Consider the following 23,448-nt stretch of genomic DNA (forward strand, 5'->3'; position numbering starts at 1 on the left):
AGGGGAAAAAATTAAAAAAGGGGCCCCTGAGGAAGACCCTTTATGGGTTGAAACGCGTTGGGCTATACTTGTTATGATGTGGTTTTTGTATTTATTGGTTTTGAGTGTGCAGATACTTTTTGCTTTCTTATTGTTGTAAGACTGGGCTCTCAGGTTCTGGTGGGCCCTAGGAGGCCCAGTCCATCACTGCTAGCCAAGAGCTTAAATGCAATGGCTCTGCAGCAGAAGTGAACTACCAGGATTTACAAACAGCTTCAGTTCTCTCTTTGGCAAATGATTGAATCCCAGCCCATTATTGTAGGGATGTAACTTTAGGCCTGTTCAGTGTGGGGATCTGGCTTATCCATATAGTGAAAGAAAATGTCATTTTAAGCAGCTCTTCAATATACATACATTTAAAACACTGATGGGGAAGGTGAGGAACACCTAAGCCACTGGTTGGGTATTACTGCTTCGCACCAACAATAATTTAAGTTCAGTGGTATCAGTTGGACCCCTTTTTGCTTGGTGGGGTTAGTAGTGTCAACCATCCACACTGGCTTGACATCCTGTCCTATAATAAGTGCTTTCTTAGGCCTGTTTGTAAATAATGTTATTTGTGTCAAATTCTGAACTTAATTACCTTTCATCCTAGTAAATGACCCCCACCCTCTGAACCTGGAGCACATTTTTTGTATTCCCAGCATTCCTGCATTTTTGCATTTTTGCAAAACATGGAAACAGTGTTGTTACTTTAAATGTGAACATGGAACCGCATCCTTGGCTCTGCAGAAAACCCAGAAATCTTATAGAAGCCCCAATAATGTAGAAATGATCATATACCCTGGCTGTGATTTACCAGTGGGTGATGTTGAGCCAGTCACGTAGTCAAGTATTAATGCTGTTTTAGCTTGCCTTAGGCCAGGTAACAAGGATACAGCGGACAGCTATGTGCTGAACTGACTGTATACAATACAAGGTACATCTGGTTCTTCATATTCTGCTTAATTCAGAATTTTATCTCATTGCAAGGTTTATGGCAACAAATGACCTGATGGTGGAGTTGCAGAAGGACTCCATAAAGCTGGATGAGGACAGTGAAAGGAAGGTGGTAAAGATGTTACTGAAACTGCTGGAGGATAAGAATGGGGAGGTGCAGAACCTTGCAGTTAAATGGTAAGAGGAACCATAAAGCATCTGTGCAACCTGTGCATAGTGCTCAGAATAGCCATCATTGCAATATGGAGCAGAAAGCCATCCAAACAGATATCAATACCTAGAAAATAGTCAACTAGTCCAGAGACTTTCCTGATAATTACAACAAATTGATCTTGTGGTGAGGGAGATTTTATATGAAAGGGCTTCTTGCCAGTTCCTTCTGGGACATTCTGTACAATAGACTTATATATCTGCTGCCCATTAAAGGTAGCTTCAGTCATGAAAGTACTGTCTGGAGACCTTTCCTTCAAGCTGCTTTCAATTTATGTCTTCGCCTTAAAACTAGATGTTTTAACTGAATCATTCCATACAAGAATTTACATGACTAAAATCAATTAGATATTTTGTGCCTGAAATGGATTTCTCTATCTTTTACCAGCCTGGGTCCCCTGGTGGGAAAGGTGAAGGAGTATCAGGTGGAGACCATTGTGGACACGCTGTGCAGTAACATGCTATCCGACAAAGAGCAACTAAGAGATATCTGTAGCATTGGGTTAAAAACAGTCATCTCCGAGCTCCCTGCAGCAAGCACAGGTAGAAATCAGGAAGGGTGTGGGCTACGGTGCATTGTGTGATTGCAGAAATTCATGAAGAGTGGTAGAACAATGTACATAGCATTGTGTGTAGATGCAAGTGTTTGTGTAAAAACTGGGTTTTTTTTGTATTTATTATTAGGGTGACACTTTATTTTTATTTTCACATACAAACAGAATTTTCTATAACAATTTTTACCTCGCAAAAAAACATTCTTGAACTTCCGTGGGCAAAACTGGTCAGCATTGCAGCAATTTTGGCAATAGGTTACCATGCAGTAACCATGAGAAAAAAAAGTTTGCATCAATCTGATTTTTTTGTGAATGTTATATATTTACTCATTACAGAGGAAAGCACCATTTTTTGTGCTCACATTTGCATAGAAAAAAAGAACTTTTGCTAAATCTGCCCCTTACTTCTGTAGTAATTGTGTAGTTGCAGAACTTGAATATCCAGTGTTGAATGGCAGACTGGCACCTAAGGCATACAGTGGTGCGCTGGGAGATCTGTTATTTCAGACCAATGGTGAAACCAGAGGCCCACTGGGCCAGTGAAATTTTGTTTATCCCCTAAACATCCATGATTCCTGCTCCCACCAGCTGTTAAAGAAGAAGCTCATTTTATTATCCTAATAAGTTTTTAGAGTGGTCTACTTTTTGTGTCTTTAAATGTATAGTCCTTTCTATTCTGCTTCTTTCTGCCTGCAGATGAAAATTCTACCTGGTTGTCAGGGTAATTGAACACAGTAACCAAAAAACAGACTGACTGCGAGGCTTCAGTTTTATTGTTATTCTTATTTCTGCTCAGGCATTTTCTTATTTACTGTTCATTCTGACTTCTAAACTGCTGCATGGTTACTAGGATAAATAATGCAAATAATTAAATAAGTTTACAAAATAAAAATATGAATACTAAGTGCAAACTATATTGTGTCTGAATGCTACAATTTATACATAACTAACATTTAATTCAAGGTGAACTATTCCTTTAATACCCACCCATATATCCTCACAATCCTCACCCCCTACTTTTAGGATTACGCCTTGCCCTTTAGCACTATGGATATTTTTATTCAGTAGAGAAAGATCTCAAGTCAAATCTCAAAAAGTATTTGTAATGGGCACAGAAATCTGTGGCAGATTTATAAATAGAATACAGTTGATTCCCTACAGGATCATCTTTGGCTGCCAACGTTTGCAGGAAGATCACCGGGCAGCTGACTGGGGCCATTGGGAAGCAGGAGGATGCATCAGTGCAGCTGGAAGCCCTGGACATACTGTCTGACATGCTGGGAAGGTGAGGGCTCTCTCCAGATGTGTGTTGTTCATCTACAGGATACATAGTAACATTGTAAGTTAGGTTGAAAAAACACACGTCATTATTTTATGTCTATATAAAACCTGCCTAACCATTAGTTGATCCAGAGGAAGGCATAAAACCCCATCTGAAGCCTCTACAATTTGTTTCAGAAGGGGAAAACATTCCTTCCTGACTCCAAGATCGCAATTGGACCAGTCCCTGGATCAACTTGTTCTAAGAGCTATATTCAGTTATCCTGTATTTCAAGCCTGGACTGGGCTTCAAAATAAGCCTTGGAATTTCAAGTACACAGAGGCCCAAAAGCCCCCCAACAAGCCCAATAAATAGTGATGGTCTATGGAATCTGACAGCAACCCCTCTGGCATTTGCCTGAACCCACAGATCTAGTACGGACCTGCTGAATTTCCTCACTTGCTAAAAAGCTATCCAACCCCTTCTTGAAGCTATCTAATGTATCTGATGAAGCTAATGTATAATCCTGTTAACATAAACTCTGTTTCTTTTGTAGGTTAGGGGGCACTCTCTTCACCTTCCACCCCTCTATACTAAGCTGCCTTCTGCCCCAACTTACCAGCCCACGACTGGCTGTGAGGAAAAGAGCCATTTTGGCCTTAGGACACCTGGTGCACACTTGCAATGGGAATTTGTTCACTGAACTTGTAGAGCACCTTCTGGGGGAGCTGCAAAAGAATGAGTCTACATCTACCACTAGAACCTACATCCAGTGTGTGGCCACTGTCAGCTGGCAGGCTGGGCACAGAATAGGTAAATGCAAGACTGACGTTAAAGAACAGTAGGTGCCCTGTGCAAGGCAAGAAGTCTAGGGTCCCAACTTATGAGAAACATGTAATGATAAAATAATATGGAACCTGCTGTCTTCCAGCTGATGTAGGAAATTGGGATTTTCAGTTTATCAATTGCTGAAGGGACACTGGTTTGATATCCTTAATATTAAAAGCTGAAAAGTGTAATACTTTCTAGTTTTTCCAATAACCATTCCTCACACACAGAATGGTTCCTTGTATCAGGGCTTCATTGTCTTTTGGGATAAGTAGCCTCCTATGGCCTATATGTAGTCTCCTATGCTCCATTGAAAACTGTTATACTATCTCCTTTTCTGATCATGTTCTGGCCCAAGGCCCAGGGAAACTGCTTCCTGGATATGTGAAGGTTTGGAGGTGCAGCATACTATTCTTCATACGTTTCTTTATCACATGCACTACTTCTATTACTCTTACTACATCTGTCTCTTTCTTTCATGCCTTCCCCAAGGCCCACACTTAGAACGGCTTGTGCCTCTAGTGGTGGGGTTCTGCAGGGTAGAGGATGATGAACTGCAGGAGCAGTGTTTCCAGGCTCTGGAGTCCTTTATCAGGCGCTGTCCGAAAGAGATCTCCTCACATGTACCCACTGTCATGGAGCTGTGTCTGAAATACATTGCCTATGATCCTAACTACAACTATGACAGTGAGGATGAGGAAGCTATGGAGACAGAGAGTGAAGAAGAACAAGGTTGGTATGTGGGGTATCTAGTGCATGTATTTTCAGAAAACAGGGGTTTTTAGTTACAATTGTGATCATAAAATTGTTAAGCCACCATACCACATCAAGGTAATCTCCATATGGTGGTCCAAACTGTTTAACTCAAAAGCTGGCACCTCCCAGCATGGTTGCATTTCTTGGGATAAGTGCCTACTGCACGGCATTGGTTCCAGTCACAGGGCTTAGTGGGGTTGGAGCCAGAACTAGACGTAAAAAGAATATTAACAAATATTGCTTTCAATGGCAGTGTAAGGGCTGTGACACATGGGGAGATTATTTGCCAGTGACAAATCTCCCTTGTCGCGGGCAACTTATCTCCCCGAAATGCCATTCCACTGGCGAGAATGTATATCGTATATCGACTTCTTGCCTTGCTCAGGGCACCTACTGTTCTATTAAAAAAATTTGACAAATCTATCCCTATCACTTTTGTTTTGCCTCAATATCACCCCTTTTGTTAATTCCCCATATGAATGTGTTTAATTTGCTCTCTGTTTAACCCTGCAATGCCCAGGGCTGCCCTGCACTATTAGGAATGAATGGGAATAAATGGATTTAACATTTGCCCAGTTTTATGGTGTGACCCCTGGCTGGACAGTGTTTTGGCAAATGGAACTTGACCACTTTATTATTCCTTTTGTATGAAGACACAAAGGCAATTCGCTGCTCAGAGTTCATTAGTAATCAGTTTAGATACATGACTCATGGCTGCTTGGGAATCAGTGCAGTCTGCAACGTACTCAATACTGGGGACGTAGTCTAGACAAAACCGCTAGCATACCCCTGCTGAACTATATACTGGCTGAAGAGTTCCTGATAAGGCATAGAAGTAGGGTGAATCTCCTGTACCATATACCAGCAGGGGATAACAGATAGCGCTCACAGGATATCACCTGTATTACATACCAGCTGGGCACTATTATTCGGCCCAGAGAATATTTCCATTACTCTCCTATCAGCTCCTCAGTGTAGATTCTGTTCTATGATTATTTCCATATATCCTAATCAAATTCCCAACAATAACCTTAAAATGCACTTGCAGGTACGGGATCCATTATCCAGAAACCCATTATCCAGAAAGTTCCAAATTACGGGAAGGCTATCTCCCATAGACTCCATTATAAGCAAATAATTCTAATCTTTTAAAATAATTTCCTTTTTCTCTGTAGCAATAAAACAGTGAGATTGTACTTGATCCCAACTAAGATATCATTAATCCATATTGGAGGCAAAATAATCCTATTGGGTTTCATTAATGTTTAAATTATTTTTAGTTGACTTAAGGTATGGAGATCCAAATTACAGAAAGATCCCTTATCTGGAAAACTCCAGGTTCCGAGCATTCTGGATAACAGGTCCCATACCTGTATCATAAATCGTGAGCTGCCCTTGAAAGTGCAAAAAAGAGGATCTGTGGTGAAATGTAGCCATTGAAAAAGCCATAACGACAACCGCAGCGGCCCATTTCTGGGCCAAGCGGTCACCGGGACATAGGGAGGTTAAGTGACTTCTGTCCAGGGGTCACAAGGGCGTAACCTGTGGTGAGGCATATTTCTAGCTATGGGGGGATTAGAACTACTGGCTGGCTGGCTTAAGGCGGGTGCCTTGACCACTAGGCTACGCTTGCTCCTCCCGCTCATAGGCTGTTTTTTTCGTCCTCTTGTCAGCGTCATATTGGCGGTTGGCCCGTACTAACCGACTGAATGGGGTGATACACAAAAGTGGAGATGGCCCTTTTTAGGAGTATAAGTGGTGGGAAAACACTTTCTCCACACTTTCTCCATATTCCCAAACAGAAATCTGCCTAAATTCCATCTTATCCTCCACTTTTCTGTTTTTGGTAAAAGAAAGACAGTTTACAGACACTTTTGTGAATTTGTCTTTTAAATGACATTTACACCACATTTGAACAAAATTTTCCCCTGCCATTTTCAAAATGGAGTAAAGCTCAGTGTAACTCTCTGTCAGACCAATTCTAAGCTCTGCTGTTTTGCTTTGTTTCACCCGGTCTCCATTTCACACCTCTGGTAGGAGTCCCATTGGGGGATCATGAACATGTTAACGGGGATTAGCAGACTCATTGTTAGGGGACAAGTCTCTGTCTAACCCTAGAACTATAGGTGCAAAAAGCCTCATTAACATTTTCTAAACAAGTAAAACACTGATTAAAAAAAGTTTAATTTATATAAGTTTTTAGCTCACATTTGCATGATTATGCTAGTTTTAGCTTAATGAATGAGGCAATAATAAGTAAAACTTTCCAGGTAAATTTTTAGTTTTAGTAGCAGTGCCCCCTCTTTAATTACTTCACTGACACTTGCCCCAACTTATCTGTGTCCCCATAGCATGTCCAGAACTACAGAGTTGCTTTACAGTATTGTCCCCCACCTTTAGCTGTGCCCCTTCTGTTCCCAGCCGCCATCTTGGTGATCAGCAAACAGCACATGCACACTGGCACCCAAACTGGGATATTGGGGTACAAGTTTGGACTGACCCAACAGGGCATTGGCTAAAAACCCGGTGGGCCCTAGTCCTGTTGGGCCCCTTTTTGCCGGGCATGTTGGCGTGTGGGCCGGATTGCTGTTGAGCAGTAATCAGTAGGGGCTAGAGAAGACAGTATTTAGACACTTAAATCTTTACACAGAAATATAGAAAACATTAGAAAGCCCAGCTTGTCCTGAAAAAAATGATTTATGGTCTTACTAGGCAACTAAAATTACCCCTCAGGAAATGCCCCTAAAGTGAAGTGACAAATGGCAAATGAAATGCAAAATCCTGCTGGTAAAATCCTTATTCAGAGGCTCATGTAGATGTGGGGCCGGGTTTGATGGCACCGACAGATTTACTAAGAGCCAAAGACAAATTTATAAAGAAATGTCGGCAAAATGACAAAATCTGAAAACTGTATAAAAGACAAATTCACAAAAGTGGAGATAGAGGTTTGTGAATAAGGTGGAAAATCCGACAAATCTATCTCCACTTTTATTTTCTCTCAGTATCACTACTTTTGTAAATTCCCCCCTTTGACTCTGTAAGGCTGTTTCAGGGCTTACAATGTGTACTGTTTGTTAGACCAAGGGCTAAATAATTTGCTCTCCCTTGTTTGACCCACAACCTTAGTAGGCAAACTGAGCAAAGATCAACTTGCTGGGCAACCTTGCCACATGAGTGACTATTCCAGTTGAAGTGTTTAGTTGCCAACTTTTTTACTATCAGCTGAAAGGTGTCCGTGTTTCTTGCAGAGAGTGATGATGAGTACAGTGATGATGATGACATGAGTTGGAAGGTGAGACGCTCTGCCGCTAAGTGCCTGGAATCACTTATTAGTGCCAGACCAGACCTTTTGCAAGAGTTTCACCAAACAGCTGCCCCAGCCCTTATCCTGCGTTTCAAAGAGCGGGAGGAGAATGTGAAAGCAGATATCTTCTCTGCATACATCACCCTCCTCAGGCAGACACGTTCCACCCAGAGCTGGAAGCAACCTTTAGACATCTCTAGCCAAAGGGACACACCACTCGGAGCTCTGCAGAACCAGGTAACTGTGCATTAATATTGCATAAGGTGTGACCAGGTGGGAATACAATTCACAGGGAATATTCCTGTTTTTATCTTCATTGTTAGGTAGCAATGTGCCATAGGCTGATTTTATTCTAATGCAGGGGTCGGGAACCTTTTTGGCTGAGAGAGCCATAAACACCACATATTTTAAAATGTAATTCCGTGAGAGCCATACAATATGTTTGGCCGTGGATGCTGCGGGGCAAGGTAGGGAGGGTCCCAAGGATGCCGGATGCCATGCAGAGCAGGGCGTGGCCTGCGCTCGGCAGATATAAGATGTGTTCTAAGGCTTAGAACACGTCTTCTATCCGCCGAGTGCAGGGGCAAGGTAGGGTGGGTCCCAAGGATGCCGGATGCGATGCTGAGGAGGGGTGGCCTGTGCTCGGGGGATAGAAGATGTGTTGTAAGGCTTAGAACAAGTCTTCTATCCGCCGAGCACAAGCCACACCCCCGTTATTTTTTTTATTAAAGATTTGGCAGCGAGCCAGATGCAGCCATCAAAAGAGCCACATCTGGCTCCCGAGCCATAGGTTCCCTACCCCTGTTCTAATGTATTCTCCATGCCTATTCAGCATGAACCCAGGCTACAAGGGTTTATTCTGGTTCTTCTCTACCTGTTGAAAACACCAGTGCAGAATAAGTCCATATGAGATTCTTTATGTTATTTCCCTCTCAGCTGAGGAGGTTCCATAAGCTGTTGAACAGGCTTTGCCTTTAGCTGGGATGATCAGTAGAGGAACTGGTAGCTTGGAAAGAGACTAGTATTTCTTTTCCATCACAGCTGGCTTCCATGCCAGCAAGGGCACAGAACAGAAGGCATTGCCTGCCCAGCAGCCTTTCAACACAACAGGTTTAGAATTTAAAAAAATCCATCATCGAATCATTTTGCTTCCAAAATAATCATATTTGCAGGAAGTTTGGTGTCCTGAGCGCACTGCGAGTACTATGCTCTGTGAGTACTGGGATAAATAAAAAGCAGGATTTCACCTTATTTTGTCCCCCCCCCCCCTTCCATAGTGTCTGTTTGTTTTGGATTTTTGCTGGTCGCCTATTACCTCTGTGACTTTCCCTATTTTGCTATGACATTCATTGACAACTGGCGTTTGCACGTGTTTTGTCTCTTCACAGGTTCCCTCTGTGATGAAATCTCTACACAAACTGCTCAGAGACAAGAGTGCCAAGTCTCGCCAGGGCTGCTTTGCTGTTCTCACAGAGTTAACTAATGCTATGCCAGGCTGCCTATCCCAGCATATCCCTACCCTGGTCCCAGGTATGGTCCTGTCTGAGATGCCCCAAATTACTAACATAGGTTCTGGTACCAGTGCTCATAGCAACCAAACAGCAAATCACTTTGATTAGTAGAACAGCTACAGACAAACGCACTGGGGTAATTTGCTACCTGTGTTATTTAATCAGTTATAAAGAATATAAGTATAGAATCCTTCATCCAGACCAATACTATGTTTGTCTATTGTGGCATATATACCGAAGTTTGTTTCTCTTTCTTCCTTTTTTTTCAGGGCTGGTTTTCTCCCTCACCGACAAGTCCAGCACTTCCAATATGCGCCTGGATACTCTGAGTTTTCTACATGTTGTGTTGAGCAGCCACCCCCCAGAATGCTTCCAGCCCCACCTCCCAGCCCTTATGCCGTCTGTAGTCACCTGCATCTCTGATTCTTTCTATAAAATAACTTCTGAGGCCCTGCTGGTGGCCCAACAACTTATCAGAGTGATCCGACCTCTGGACAAGGCTTTGGACAAGGCTTCTGATGCCTTGCCCTACACAAAGGAACTTTTCAATGCCAATCTGAAGAGACTGCAAGCAGCTGACATAGACCAGGAAGTGAAGGAGAGGGCTCTATCTTGTATGGGGCACCTCATTTGTCACCTTGGGGATCAGCTAGGAAAGGATTTGCAGCCCACTCTCCAAATAATCCTAGAACGGCTGCGAAATGAGATCACCCGTCTCACTGCTGTGAAAGTACTTACTCTGATCGCAGGGTCCCCACTGAAGATTGATCTGAGGCCACTGCTGAAGGAAGCTTTGCCTATTCTGGCCTCTTTCTTGAGGAAAAACCAGAGAGCTCTGAGACTGGGGACTCTTTCTGCCCTAGGTGTATTGGTGAGAAACTACAGTGATTGCTTGAAACCGGGTATGGTAGATCCATTACTAGGAGAACTGCCCGCCCTGCTAGCAGAATCAGACATGCATGTGGCACAAGTCACTGTGGACTTTCTCACCACTCTGGTCAGTGCTTACCCAGCTGCACTACCTAAACTGGGTCCCAGCATCCTTCCTCAGCTCTTTCAGTTGGTTAACTCCCCCCTCCTCCAAGGAGGCGCACTCACCTCCATTTTGTCTTTTCTACGGGCTTTAGTTCTAAGCCATACTCCTCATCTGGGCTATCCAGAGCTGGTCAAACAACTAACAGGACCCATCTACTCTGGAGGGCCTGCACTCCACAAACAAGCCTACCACTCTGTTGCAAAGTGTGTGGCTGCCTTAGCAAGTGCCTGTCCAAAAGAATCCAATGCTTCCATAAACCAGTTCATACAGGATGCCAAGAACACCCGTGTGGGGGATCCTGTGAAAGTATTAGCCTTTTTGGCGCTAGCAGAGATTGGATGTGAAAGGAGCTTAGAAGGTCAGCAGCGTGAGCTGAAGAGTGTTATTCTGGAGGCATTTGCCTCCCCCAGTGAGGATGTCAAATCTGCAGCATCTTATGGTTTGGGGAAAGCCAGTGTTGGGGGCCCTGCAGACTTTTTGCCCTTTTTACTTCATGAGATTGGTGGGCAGCCTAAAAGACAATACCTATTGCTCAATTCACTTAAGGAAGCACTTACCTCTCTTCCAAGTGAAGAGCTGAAACCATATCAGGAAGATGTGTGGAAACTACTTCTCCAGCACTGTGAAGCTGCGGAAGAGGGCACCAGAAATGTCGTGGCAGAATGCCTGGGAAAGCTTATTTTGGTGAATCCCTCTCAGCTCCTACCCAGGCTGTGCAAACAGCTTAGCTCAGGTGATGTATATGTGCCCCTTCTGGGACGGTCTCTTAATGGGATAATCTCTTAGAGTGTCAGTAAAGACCCAGTAGGCTCTGGCATTTAATTTCAGAGGGTGGTGGGACTGCATCAATGGTAATAGGTCTGCAGATCAGGGCAGTCCTTAGTGGTTGAAGGGCGTGGGGCAAGCATATCTGTGTGGGGCACTCTGCCATGTTTTTTGCACTTTGCACCATACCCTGCACATAAAAGAATTGCCGCAGGTCTGTGCCATTTTTTTGTGAAATGTTTTGGGACAGTTTTTATTTGTCAGAGCTAATGACCTTTATTGCACTTCTGTATCTAATTTTAAGTTAATTGTCTGATTTCAGGTTCACCCCATACTCGTAGCACTGTGGTTACTGCCATTAAATTTACCATATCTGACCAGCCAGCACCCATTGACTCCTTGCTCCAAAAATCTATTGGTGAGTTGGAGAGCATTACTGTGAGTGAAGTTGAACATATACAGTAACACGATAGCTGTTCAATGTTATCTTGTATTTGTGTATCTTGACTGAGATGCAATACTTTGTATATAAAGTTGTGTATGCACTGGGAAAAAGTACAACATGGACATTGAGGTAAATAATCACAACCTAGATGGACCGTGCAGACAGATACTCTATAAGGGTAATTTGGGAAGTACAAAATATGGATGCAGTTGGCCTTGTTTTAGCAGTTTGCACCCTTCCTTCCAGCTTAGATGTACTGCTGCAGATCTCTGCTCTGTTTTGGAGCATAGAGACCTGTGATGGCCCATGAATACAGAACTGCCTGCATTCGGCAGCACTGTATTCATATGGGAATACCTTACTCTTCCAGGTGGGTGCAGGCCACATTGGGGCTCTGTACATATTCACTTGCCCTATAACAATAAAGACTTGCCCCAGCCAATGCGGCTCTCTGCACCTCATGCCAGAAGGTCTAAATAAATTCTTTGACTGAGTTTAGCCTCCCTTTGTGTTCTGTTTGGCACAGGTGAATTCTTGAAAACCATGAAGGACCCAGATCCCAACGTTCGCCGTGTAGCTCTGGTTATGTTTAACTCCGCTGCCCATAACAAGCCTTCTCTGGTGAGAGACTTGCTTAACGTTGTTCTGCCTCCCTTGTACAACGAGACCAAGGTCAAAAAGGAGCTAATCCGGGAGGTAAGGAGAAGAGAGGCAATGACGTCTTGATGTATCTTGACCAATAATGAACATCTTTAGGTTACACTGATCCTCTGCCTTGTACTCTTGTTCATATTAAGCTTTTCATGCATCATTGCTTTGTTTAAGGTGGAGATGGGCCCATTTAAACACACTGTAGATGATGGCTTGGACGTGCGGAAGGCAGCATTTGAATGCATGTACACCCTGTTGGAAAGCTGCCTGGATCAGATCGACATTTATGAATATTTAAATCATGTGGACGATGGGTTGAAAGATCACTATGATATAAGGGTAAGAGCAGAAATCATTTCATCTTACCTTGCAGTATTTCCCAAACTGTGGGGCTGCCCTTTGGGGGGGTCCCAGAGCAAAGATGGTGTGGTGTGGAATAGGGATATGGAGACTTACCCTGAAGCCTGAGAAGTATGCTTGGTTGTTCTATATATACTTATACATATACATAAGTCTAGTTTATAGAACATTTAAGGTGATATTTGGGATTTGCTCTCCTGTATACAGTATATTCTTGAAACAATAGCTAAAAGGCTAATACACCAATATTTAGTGAAATGTGTAAGCAAAGGGGGGGGGGCTGCCCAAAATTTGGATTTCAACTGGAAATATCAGATTACCACTGCTCTAGCTGCTGATAAATATGTGGCCTTCATCTCTTAATTTTGGTCACTATTCTCTTTCCAGATGCTGACCTTCATCATCCTCACGCGCCTGTCTGCCCTTTGCCCTGCTGCAGTTCTCCAGCGCTTAGACCAGCTCATTGAACCTCTGAGGTCCACATGCACCACAAAGGTCTGTTCTATGATTAGGATGCAACCATTTGCTATATGCCGCATAATATGCCTAAATAATTAGGTTTAGGCCATGATCCAATCTACACTTACCCAGCACTTACCCCAGTGTCACATCCACAAATCAGGGTTGTTCTGCCTAAATAAGGACAATTGGGAGGCAATATTTCTTGGTGCCATCAAAACTACTGCTTACGTACAAAATGATATCCCTGCTTCTCACGGCACTACGTAACCTCCGGAGTTTCCTAAGCATAATAACTGGATCCTGGAATATGGACTGCATTAAACCTGGCTCCAGAACTATATCTCTTTTTGTTTGATTTTAGGGGAACGAAAAAATTGCTCAAAAAAAAAAAAAGATCACTTGCAGTTGGTCCTAATTTGTTTTTTATTTCTTGTTACTTGCCTTTCTTTTCTGCCTTTATATATATTTGTATAATGTGAAATGTTAGGTGGTTGCCTGAGTCAGCAATGACCATCAACCAGAAGAAGATTCACTTTAAGGTTTATGGATTCTTATTATTTTTTATTAACAAATGTACTCAGGCCTTTTCCTACTCATATTTCATTCTCTCTGGTTGCTGGGTCAGTGCGGCCTCAGCAACAACTGTACAAAGCTGGCTGGGTTCAGTTGCATGGATCCCTGCATTCCTGAAATGAAATGCAATGTTGGAACAACAATCTTATTTAAAGGGCAACTCCATCCAAACACATCTTTTTGAAAAGTAAACAATTTCAAGCAACTTTGCAATATACATCAGTTAAAAATATGCAGCTTTTTCATGATTTGTAATGTAATAATACAGTTTGGAACAGTTCTCTAAGCTCCGCCCCCTGTTCCCCTGCTGATCTGGCTGACTACTTTGTGACTCAAATAAAATGTAACAGTAGTCAACTGTCCTCAGCCTGCATCCTCCCAATCCCACAATTCCCTGCACAATAAGGAAAGGAACATCACAGTGCAATGCATTGTGGGTTATGCAGTTCCTGCATGCTGTCTGTAAGCTGTGGAGAACTTGTTACATCACTGTTTTAGTCCCTCCTCCCTTGCTAGGAGTTTAAATGATGCAGAAAGAGAATAACTGTTTTGCAGCTGGAGTTCAGCATATAAAATGGTATTTATTAATACTTTTTGAAGGAACAGATTACAGTATTAGGTATATTAGGGCTTTCTGTGTTGTGTGGGGCTCTTACAAATTTTGGTTCAGAAGCCGGAGTTTCACCTTTAAAGGCCAAAGCACAAGAGATTGTATTCTGTTCCCTGACCAGGCTCCTTTTTGGTAGAACCAAGCCGTATCCCCCCAGCAGGGCGTCAGTATGAAAGCAGGGCAGGCATACCTTGGAACTTACTAATGGATATTTCCTCTTTGTCTGCAGGTGAAAGCTGGGTCTGTAAAACAAGAGTTTGAGAAGCAAGATGAACTGAAGCGCTCGGCCATGAGAACAGTCACTGCTTTGCTCAATATACCCGAGGTAGAGAACAGCCGGGCTATGGCAGAGTTCCTGTCCCAGATCAGAGCCAACTCGGAGCTGTCTTTGCTCTTTGAAAATGTCCAGAAAGACACGGTGTCACTGTGCAGTGCGGAGTCTATGGAGATAAGCTAAGGATCCTTGTCCGAGCTTCCCAGTGTAATCCATTGCTCTGTGCCGCTGCTGAAATCACTCTAGAGACCTTTAGGATTTGGGTCAGAATGTTCCTGTGACACTGAAGGGTTCTTCAAAAGGCTTTTCTCTACATGCTTTTAGCGTTAGATCTGAGCCCACATTGCCACCAACAAGAGTTTCAGCACCGACACCCTACTATCCTCAGTGATATCAAACCAAGCAGCATAAGTGATATTGAATAATGTTACAGGGAATATTCCGTTGTTTATAGGAAACCAATTGCTGCTACTACCCCACAACTATGGGCAGGCGTGGAACCCGGTGAATGTACCCACTCAGCAGAACCATAACAGTGCGACTGTATCAAGGGCTAAAAGAGTGATGCATGTTAAAGGTATAGTGCACTATAGTCAGATAGCAATGCCTTTAAAGTCATGTAATGAATGTTACATTAAGATATTAGTACAGAGATTAAACACTCATTTCTAAATCTGGATTCTCTATGACAAAAATAAAGTTAAAGTTGAGAGGTTTGTGCTTTATTTTTTCCTGGCAACCCTAGTTATTAGATTTCTCAGGCAATTTTGCATTGTCTACATTGTGCATATATATATAGGATTTTTGAGAAATATATCAGCCATGTTTAAATGTATGTTCTCCTCTAATACTTATTGTACTACAGAGACCTTATCCGCACACCCTAGTACTCCAAAATTATATGCCCGGTGCACACTGCTGGAGGGATCGGCACCCTCCAAAACCAGTACAACCACCAAAAAAAGCAAATGGCACTCAGGGCTATAAACAAGGGAAAAACCCTTAGAATTTTATTGCGGAGGTGCAACGTTTCGGGGCAACGTGACCCCTTTATCAAGCATGCTTGATAAAGGGGTCACGTCGCCCCGAAACGTTGCACCTCCGCAATAAAATTCTAAGGGTTTTTCCCTTGTTTATAGCCCTGAGTGCCATTTGCTTTTTTTGGTGGCTCCTCTAATACTTACCCATTGGGCTTTAGTTAGGGCAATACAAATATAATATGGATTATGTGGTGAGCTAGGAACCCTTGCACCTACTTTGAGGGGTTGTATGTCCTTTGATTTAATTAACTATTTGTATTATGATATAGAGTGATATCCTGAAATAATTTGCATTTGGTCTTCCAGTTTGGAATTTCAGCACCCGATTGCTAGGCAGTGGTTTGAATGAAAAACTATAATAAGAGGGGGCCTGAAAAGAAAGAGAATAAAAAAAAGTAACAATAACAATATTTTTGTGTGGCTGCCGGGGTCAGTGATTCCCATTTAAAAGTCAGAAGGCGGCAAATAATCCAAAACTATACAGAATAAAAAATAAGGACCAACTGAAAAGTTGCTGAGAATTGGCTATTCTATAACATACTAAAAGTTAAAGGTGAACTTACCCTTTAAAAGGGCCTACAATTGATCCGTTTAAAAAGCACCCAGTGTTTCAGCTGGCAGCTGAAACTTTGAACAGTTGAAGCACCACTTTGAGATCACTTGGTCAGAACACCATGAGGTAGCACAATATCAAAACTGGATTATTTCAGCCACAGTTTCATGAATATCCTCCTCACTGTATCGGTTAAGTCCCCCTGAACACTATCAGGCCCCAGAGCTTTCCGACTTGCACACCAAATGCCATAACATTTAAATGATCAAATACGTCCCATTGCCCCCCGACCACCAATGAACATTTTTTGAAACTGATTTCTGTACCAAATGCTGAAATTTACTGTTATATCTGATTAACAACGGCATGGGAAACGGGCAACAAAGCCAGCTATCCAACCTTATAAACCAGCAAGGAATCTTTAGTCTGCTACATGGCAATGAAGATCAAGCCAATTTGAAACCATATACTTTAGTTAAATATGAAAATAAGGATCATATACTTGCAATATATGCCATGTTTCCCCCCCCCAGTATGCAGTAATTCCCTCCTACAATTCAAGTGTAATAGTGGCCTACCCACAACTGAAACGGTTGCCTTCATTTCCAGTGCCGAGTGTCTAAATTACATCTTTAGCCCTTGTGTAGTTTGATATAATGTCCCAATTATCAGCCAGGTCTTTTGGTTACTATACAGGAGCAGCATGAATTCCACACGATCACTCAAAATCCTGGCACTTAGGGATTGGTTAGGAGGGCTGCTGCCCAAATTGCTTGCACCTTCTTTAGTAGCAAATAAAGGTGCATGAAATATGCCCCCAGTAAACCAAAGGAAAGCCTTCCGCTATCTCCATGTTGCCATGATATCCTTATATGAAAGGGATAAACTAGAGATATTTATGGTGGGAAATTATTTGGACTTCTCTACTCTCCCACAGCTGTGCAGAACTGGTCACAAGTTAAGGAACTTGACACAATACCCTATAATTAGCTTGCCCGTGTTAATTCTGTTATGTACCAAACCATTACAATCAGATTCACTTGCCCATGTTGTGCATAGGGCTGGATTCCGTACGCACCCAGCAAAGTACTTTTGTTTCCCTTTATTGCCCAGTTTTAGCTCCCTAGCATAAAACTCAGATCTGAGAATGAAGTGGATTCATGACAGACCACTTACTAATGCAACCATAGTAGGACAGTTAGGCTGACATTTTACTTCTTGCTTTAGGCCAGACTGTTTAGTAATTCAACACTTAAGATGCTGTAATTGAGATTATATAGATTTTGTATGTTTATGTACCAAAACAATTTGATAACTGCCCAAGATTAGCCAGTTAATTCAGGTTACGTACAAACCATATATAATGCAAGATCTACCGATTACTATTCCTAATGATCTTGCATGGAACACCATTTGATTGGTTTATATCTGAGGCACAAAAAACCATATTAAATATAAAAACCACAAAAAACATGAATACAAAATGACACCATCTAAAAGCTGTTGAGACCATGTAGAAGTCAATGGGAGCTGCCTAGGCCAATTTGTAACAGTTTTCATTTAACTGGTTTTAGAAGTTTTTTTTCTTCCCCTGTAAGTGCATGAAAATTCTTGCAAACAGGATTGAGGTTTTGCATTCTTATTCAGATTCTTCTCATGGGTTTTGTGTGCTTTTTATATTACGTATTTTAATAAATTACTTGGCATTTGTGGTTTTAGTAAAAAATTAGTTTTTGTGGTTTTAAAAGTCACTAAAATGATAAATGGGCCCCCCAGTGCTCATTCATGCAGGCCAGCCCTCTCCTTACCCCCCCCCTGGTATAGGGCAGATGATAAAACCCTACCCCCTTACTGTCTAACTACTGAAATTAACAGTAGTAGATTATCTGCCTGGAAATCAGTGAGTATAAAACGATGGATATTGTTTTATACACACTGATTTCCAGGCAGATAATCTAGTTTCTGTTCCTGCATTCCTTATTAACCCTGCGGTTACACACACACACACACACACAAATACTCAAGTTTAACTTTACTTTTTCATTTATTACAAAGAGCAACATCAGAGACAGGAAGTTTATTCGTTTTCCTCGCTGCGAAGTCTGGCGTTGGGGTTTGTCACTTTGATGGCAAGCTGTGCTGCTCTTTCCACAATGGTCTTACGGTTTTTAGAGGAGACATTGTGGGCAATTTCTGCGCAGAAAGTTCTGTGAGAAAAAGAAATGGCTATCAGTGTTTGTCATCATTATTACATTTATATATACAGCGCTTTGCCATAACTGATAATGAACAGGGGGTCTTATAATGATAGCAGACCATATCTATGTATGATCAGCAAACAGTTTTTTGTTTTACACAAACATACATGGATTATCTCAGGCTCTGTACAATACATGGGTGTATACACTATACAAAATTGCATACAAAAATACAACCAATACAAGCATATGGGGTGCAAATGATATACTATGACCTTAAAATGTACATAAACTAGTCACACAAGAATATCTCATTGCCTACTCAGTCAATCAACCTTAGGTGTTTTATTAGGATAGAAAATGAGTCTATTTTAGGTAATTTAGCATCTTATCAAAGATATGGTAAACTTAGAGGCATATTTATTAGTATGTAAGCTAACATCACTGGTGATGTTGTCCATAGGAACCAATCAGCAATTAGAACTGAACGGTCACCTACAAGTTAGAAAACAAAATCAAAGATCTGATTGGTTGCCATGGGCACCATCACCTGTGATGTTGGGTCACATACTAAAATAAATATGCTCCTAAATGTTCAGGGGCTGAATTATGTTAAAGTAAAGGTTAGACTACAGTCCACTTGGGCAGTCCTCAAGGTGACCAATTATGCCCTTATCTAGTTGGACAGTTTGGCAGATGCCCACAATACTGCCCGACCATCTGGACATATTTATTAGGCTGGGAGCCATTTTGATTTATCGTCCTGAAATCCGATAGGGTCTGTTATCTGCCAGAGCACATGTAGGAGAGAGCAGATGAGAAAGTAAAGGGAAGCCATGGCTCCATCTTCACTTCCTTCAGTTCTATCACTAGGGCTGAGCGGAACAAGAGTGGCCAATTGTATGGCATTTAAGGTGGCCATACACGCACCGATAATATCGTACGAAACCTCGTTTTGTACGATATTCGGTGCATGTATGGTATGCCGGCGAGTCGAGCGATATCGCAGGAAGCTGCTGATATCGGCCGACTCGCCGATCGGACCAGTTGGAAAATTTTGATCGGGTGCCATAGAAGGCGCCTGATCAAAATCTCCCTTCAGAGCTGAATCGGCAGAAGGAGGTAGAAATCCTATTGTTTCTACCTCCTTACCTGCCGATTCAGCCCTGAATGGTGTGTGGCACATCTGACGATGTTTCGTGCAACCGACGGTCGCACAAAACATCGTCAGATCGCCACGTGTATGGCCAGCTTTAGTTAGTGTATTTCTACCTTAACAGCCACAAACATCTCTTGGACACAGCATCCAGTCCAGGCCTACAGATGCCATTGTGGAAAAATAATTCAAAATGCATGATTATATTTATAGTACAAAAAAAAAAAAAAAAAAACATCTTTAACCCCATTTAGGTCACTTAGCATTTCTATGAATTCCTTATCAGGTAACAATAGAGGTGCTGTACAAGTTAAAGCAGTGCATTTAATGAGTTCCACACAGGCTTTATAAAAGGAGAACAAATAGATAAACACTGGCAAGAGTTCCCCCTAGTGCAGGGATCCCCAACCTTTCTTACTCGTGAGCCGCAGTCAAATGTAAAAAGACTTGGAGAGCAACACAAGCACCATAAAAGTTCATGGAGGAGCCAAATAAGGGCTGTGATTGGCTATTAGGGGCCTCTATGCACACTATCAGCTTACAGGGGCTTTATTTGGTAGTAAATCTTGTTTTTATTCAACCAAAACTTGCCACCAAGTCAGGAATTCAAAAATAACTACCTGGTTTGGGGGCACTGAGAGCAACACCCAAGGGGTTGGGGAGCAACATGTTGCCCCTGAGCCACTGGTTGGGGATCACTGCCCTAGTGAATAAAACTGCTGACATGTTACCCTGGTCCAGCTCTCTCAAAATAGCCACCTATGGGTGACCTTAATTACCTTTTCCTTTAATTGACGAAAAGGAAGGATTGTGATTCTAAGCAGTGATTATAACAAAGGTATTCTAATGTAAGGGGACACATTACGCTACTTACTTGTTGCTCATCAAAAGAACCTCCAATTCTTTAACATTGTGCACCAGAAACTTCTTAAATCCTGTGGGCAACATGTGTTTTGTCTTTTTGTTGCTACCATAACCGATGTTGGGCATCAGGATCTGTCCCTTAAACCTTCTGCGGGCTCTGTTATCAATACCTCTGGGCTTGCGCCAGTTACGCTGTAAGAGGAAAGCACACAATGAGGGGAGGAGAGAAAGGAGCAGTGAATGTTCTTACACAACAGATTGGGGTAGCAGCCACACAAACCTTAATCTTAACATAGCGATCTGACTGGTGGCGGATGAACTTTTTTGTCCGCTTCTTCACTATCTTGGGCTTGGTGAGAGGTCTTAGGGCCGCCATGGTACCTAAAAGAAATCAGGGATGCTTTGCTGTTAAATAGTAAAATGGCAGTTACATGCAGATATACAGGAGTGATGCACAGTCAGGAAAACATACCAAACTTATCCCAAAACTACAATGCCCAGTACTTTTTAACATGGATCTACCACCAATGAGCAATGGCGGAAATTAATGAATGTTTCTATTCTGCTCTACTGAGCAGTCACATGATCTGCTTGCTTACAGACAGTCATGCAGTGTGTTTAGTCCTTAAATATAAATCCAGTATTACTTTAAGGGTGATGACACAGAGCTACTAGTAGCAGCTACTTGTCATGGCTACTTAAATAGACAATGCTGATCATTTACTGATAATTGTCTGTACATGTGTATTAGCAGAGGATATTCTCAGTATTGTCTATGGCAGGGTATTTTCTGGGGTTTAGTAGCCCTGACAAGTAGCTGCTACTAAGTAGCTCCATGTGTCTTCACCCAAAGAGCTAAATCAAAAGCAATGACACATTCCCTTTTACAAAGATGCGCTCAAATGAACATAGCCGGCAATTTTACTTTCAGATGATCACAAGAAAAAACAATTCTTATAAATAATTTTTTTAGCTGCATCAAACTAGCCCCCCACACACAAACGTTCCTGGAACACACATAATAAGGAAGGCTAATGTGCTTATTTCCTATACAAATACAGCCAGCATCACTTACAGCCAAGATCCCACGCAGTTCTGGATTACAGATAACCGTGCGCAGTACCTTCCCGGCATATACTTCTGGCCAACCATTGTACTGTTACTTTGCTAAGCAGCTCTAATTCATTCATGCATGTGCCAGATTATCTTCCATTACTCAGTACATAAATCTGAGCAAGGAATGGGCCAATCTGCAACAATCTCCCTCCTTTAGAAAATGCTGTAAGAGCAACAACTGCTCCCCAGTCATGAGCCTGGAGGTTGAGGTGTAATACCAGGGGCCCTTTGCTAAACGTCACAGCTTAGTTTATCTGCAAACCAAGAAACTGGCACTGGCCTGATAAAGTTGCATATAAAGACAGTTTCCTACTGACCAGTCACTTCTTACTTAAACACATGTATATTAACAGCTGCCAGGCATATTGTATTGCATGCACACAAGCCTTCTGCATAAAACCATTGTAGCACTTTATCCAACCCATTGTGCTGTACAGTTTTTAAAGGGTAAGCAAAGTGCTTTATATATCATACAGGCTCTGCAGGAACCCTATTCCCTGTAGCTGATAACATAAAATGCAGTGGAGCTGGCGGCTGCCATGTCTGGATGCATCAGTACCTGCTCAAAGTGATTTATGGCATTAAAGAATCCTTTAAAACAAGTACAAAATTAGCCTTATGTGTTACATCAGCATGAAACGCGTAGGGGTAATGTTGCACCTGGATTTAAGTTTATGCTCAGAATACTATTTACATGCTGGCTTCACTTCCTGTCCATAGCTGCTTGGTGCCCACACTAGGATTCAAACAGCCCCCCAACCAGCCCACTAAATAGTGACTATCTAGGGCAGATGTCCCCATTTATTTTACTCATAAGCAACCCTGAAATATATAAAAAGTTGGGAAGCAAATTAAGCATGAAACAAGTTCCTAGGGGGTGGCTAATAAGGCATGTGATTGGTTATTTGGAAGCTGAGTTGCAGGATACAGGAGATGGTTTGGCAGTACACATGGGCATTTAAAATGGGCACCTGTTTAGTAGCACTGGGAGAAACATCCAAGGGGCCAGTAAGCAGCATATTGCTTGTGAGCCACTGGCTGGGGATCCCTGCTCTATGGCAACTTACAGAGCCCTCAGATTGCCAGTCTGAGCCAACTTGGTGCTGTTACTAATTTAGTAATTTGCGCAATTGAAGCCAGAAGTGTACCTGCTGCAGTGAAACACATGGGAAGGGAGGCCTTGTGGCAGCCATGCTGCATTACTCTGCGTTATATCCCCTAATAGGCAGCTGATGCAGGACTGTACCAAGTAACACAGGGGGACCCTATGATGTACAACTTCCATTGCCATTTAAGGGGGGACACAAACTGCGCACATTCCTACCAAATATGTTAGTAACACTGGCACCTTGGCTTCCATTGCCCCAGGGCAGCCTATGGGTATAACTTATATTTGTATATAGGTTACCTGGCTTCGCTTTTATAAATAAATGTTATTAATAGCTAGGTATGGCAGTGTGTGTATAGGGAGAATAGCTATTACTGCCAATACCGGCTGCCGTATAAACCCGGCCACTCTCCCCCCCCCCCCTACCCGCAGCAATGGCAGCGGAACGCATTCCTATGGAAGCTTATTCGCCCTTACTATTTCCACCCCGCACTTTCCCCTTGTTAGAAACTGCCACCCCAAAGCCCAGCGGTGAAGCCCAATGCTGCTAACCATATAACACGGCCTGTGATAGCAGCCATATTGCACCGAGCTAAGTCAGAGAAGGCCGGGGAAGGAAACTCCCAATAAACCCATCAATTCACCGCATCAGCACACAAATAACGAGATATTACGCCTCAGCTCAGGCTACAGGCAATAGCAGCGTATAGACGGTAACACTAATCAAATGGAACGAGTATGGATGGCAATGGATTCACTCACCGGTTCGAGATGTCCGCCTTCGCCGCAGACAGCCCGAGGAAGAGAGAGAGAAAGCAAACTCGGGCGGGATAAA

General features: G+C 42.5%; 2 protein-coding genes across 4 annotated transcripts in view; one reads left to right on the top strand and one right to left on the bottom strand.

Annotated features, from left to right (window-relative positions):
* The window catches only part of cand2 (cullin-associated and neddylation-dissociated 2 (putative)), a 19,605-nt gene extending 4,313 nt beyond the window's left edge, over positions 1–15,292 (top strand). For 2 of the 3 annotated variants that reach the window (XM_002936244.4, XM_012961712.3), the window contains 13 exons: positions 1,012–1,155; positions 1,577–1,731; positions 2,904–3,027; positions 3,560–3,816; positions 4,324–4,563; positions 7,836–8,128; positions 9,280–9,421; positions 9,672–11,171; positions 11,526–11,621; positions 12,175–12,344; positions 12,474–12,638; positions 13,047–13,154; positions 14,534–15,292. In XM_002936244.4, coding sequence (XP_002936290.2) covers positions 1,012–1,155; positions 1,577–1,731; positions 2,904–3,027; positions 3,560–3,816; positions 4,324–4,563; positions 7,836–8,128; positions 9,280–9,421; positions 9,672–11,171; positions 11,526–11,621; positions 12,175–12,344; positions 12,474–12,638; positions 13,047–13,154; positions 14,534–14,761 — 3,622 coding nt within the window. In that variant the 3' untranslated portion in view covers positions 14,762–15,292. Of the gene's footprint in view, positions 1–1,011; positions 1,156–1,576; positions 1,732–2,889; positions 3,028–3,559; positions 3,817–4,323; positions 4,564–7,835; positions 8,129–9,279; positions 9,422–9,671; positions 11,172–11,525; positions 11,622–12,174; positions 12,345–12,473; positions 12,639–13,046; positions 13,155–14,533 lie in introns of those variants that run through there. The other variant, XM_012961714.2, reaches the window with a different exon arrangement.
* Positions 15,293–18,196: 2,904 nt separating this feature from the next.
* On the bottom strand, positions 18,197–23,400 carry rpl32 (ribosomal protein L32). Its single transcript, NM_001011414.1, has 4 exons — positions 23,376–23,400; positions 20,670–20,770; positions 20,400–20,581; positions 18,197–18,378 (listed from the first exon to the last, which is right to left on the bottom strand). Exons 2-4 carry the CDS (start codon positions 20,763–20,765, stop codon positions 18,249–18,251), a joined length of 408 nt encoding a protein of 135 aa, NP_001011414.1. The 5' UTR covers positions 20,766–20,770; positions 23,376–23,400; the 3' UTR covers positions 18,197–18,248.
* Positions 23,401–23,448: the final 48 nt, after the last annotated feature.

The sequence above is a fragment of the Xenopus tropicalis genome, chromosome 4, assembly GCF_000004195.4.
Source record: "Xenopus tropicalis strain Nigerian chromosome 4, UCB_Xtro_10.0, whole genome shotgun sequence".
Classification (NCBI taxonomy): Eukaryota; Metazoa; Chordata; class Amphibia; order Anura; family Pipidae; genus Xenopus; species Xenopus tropicalis.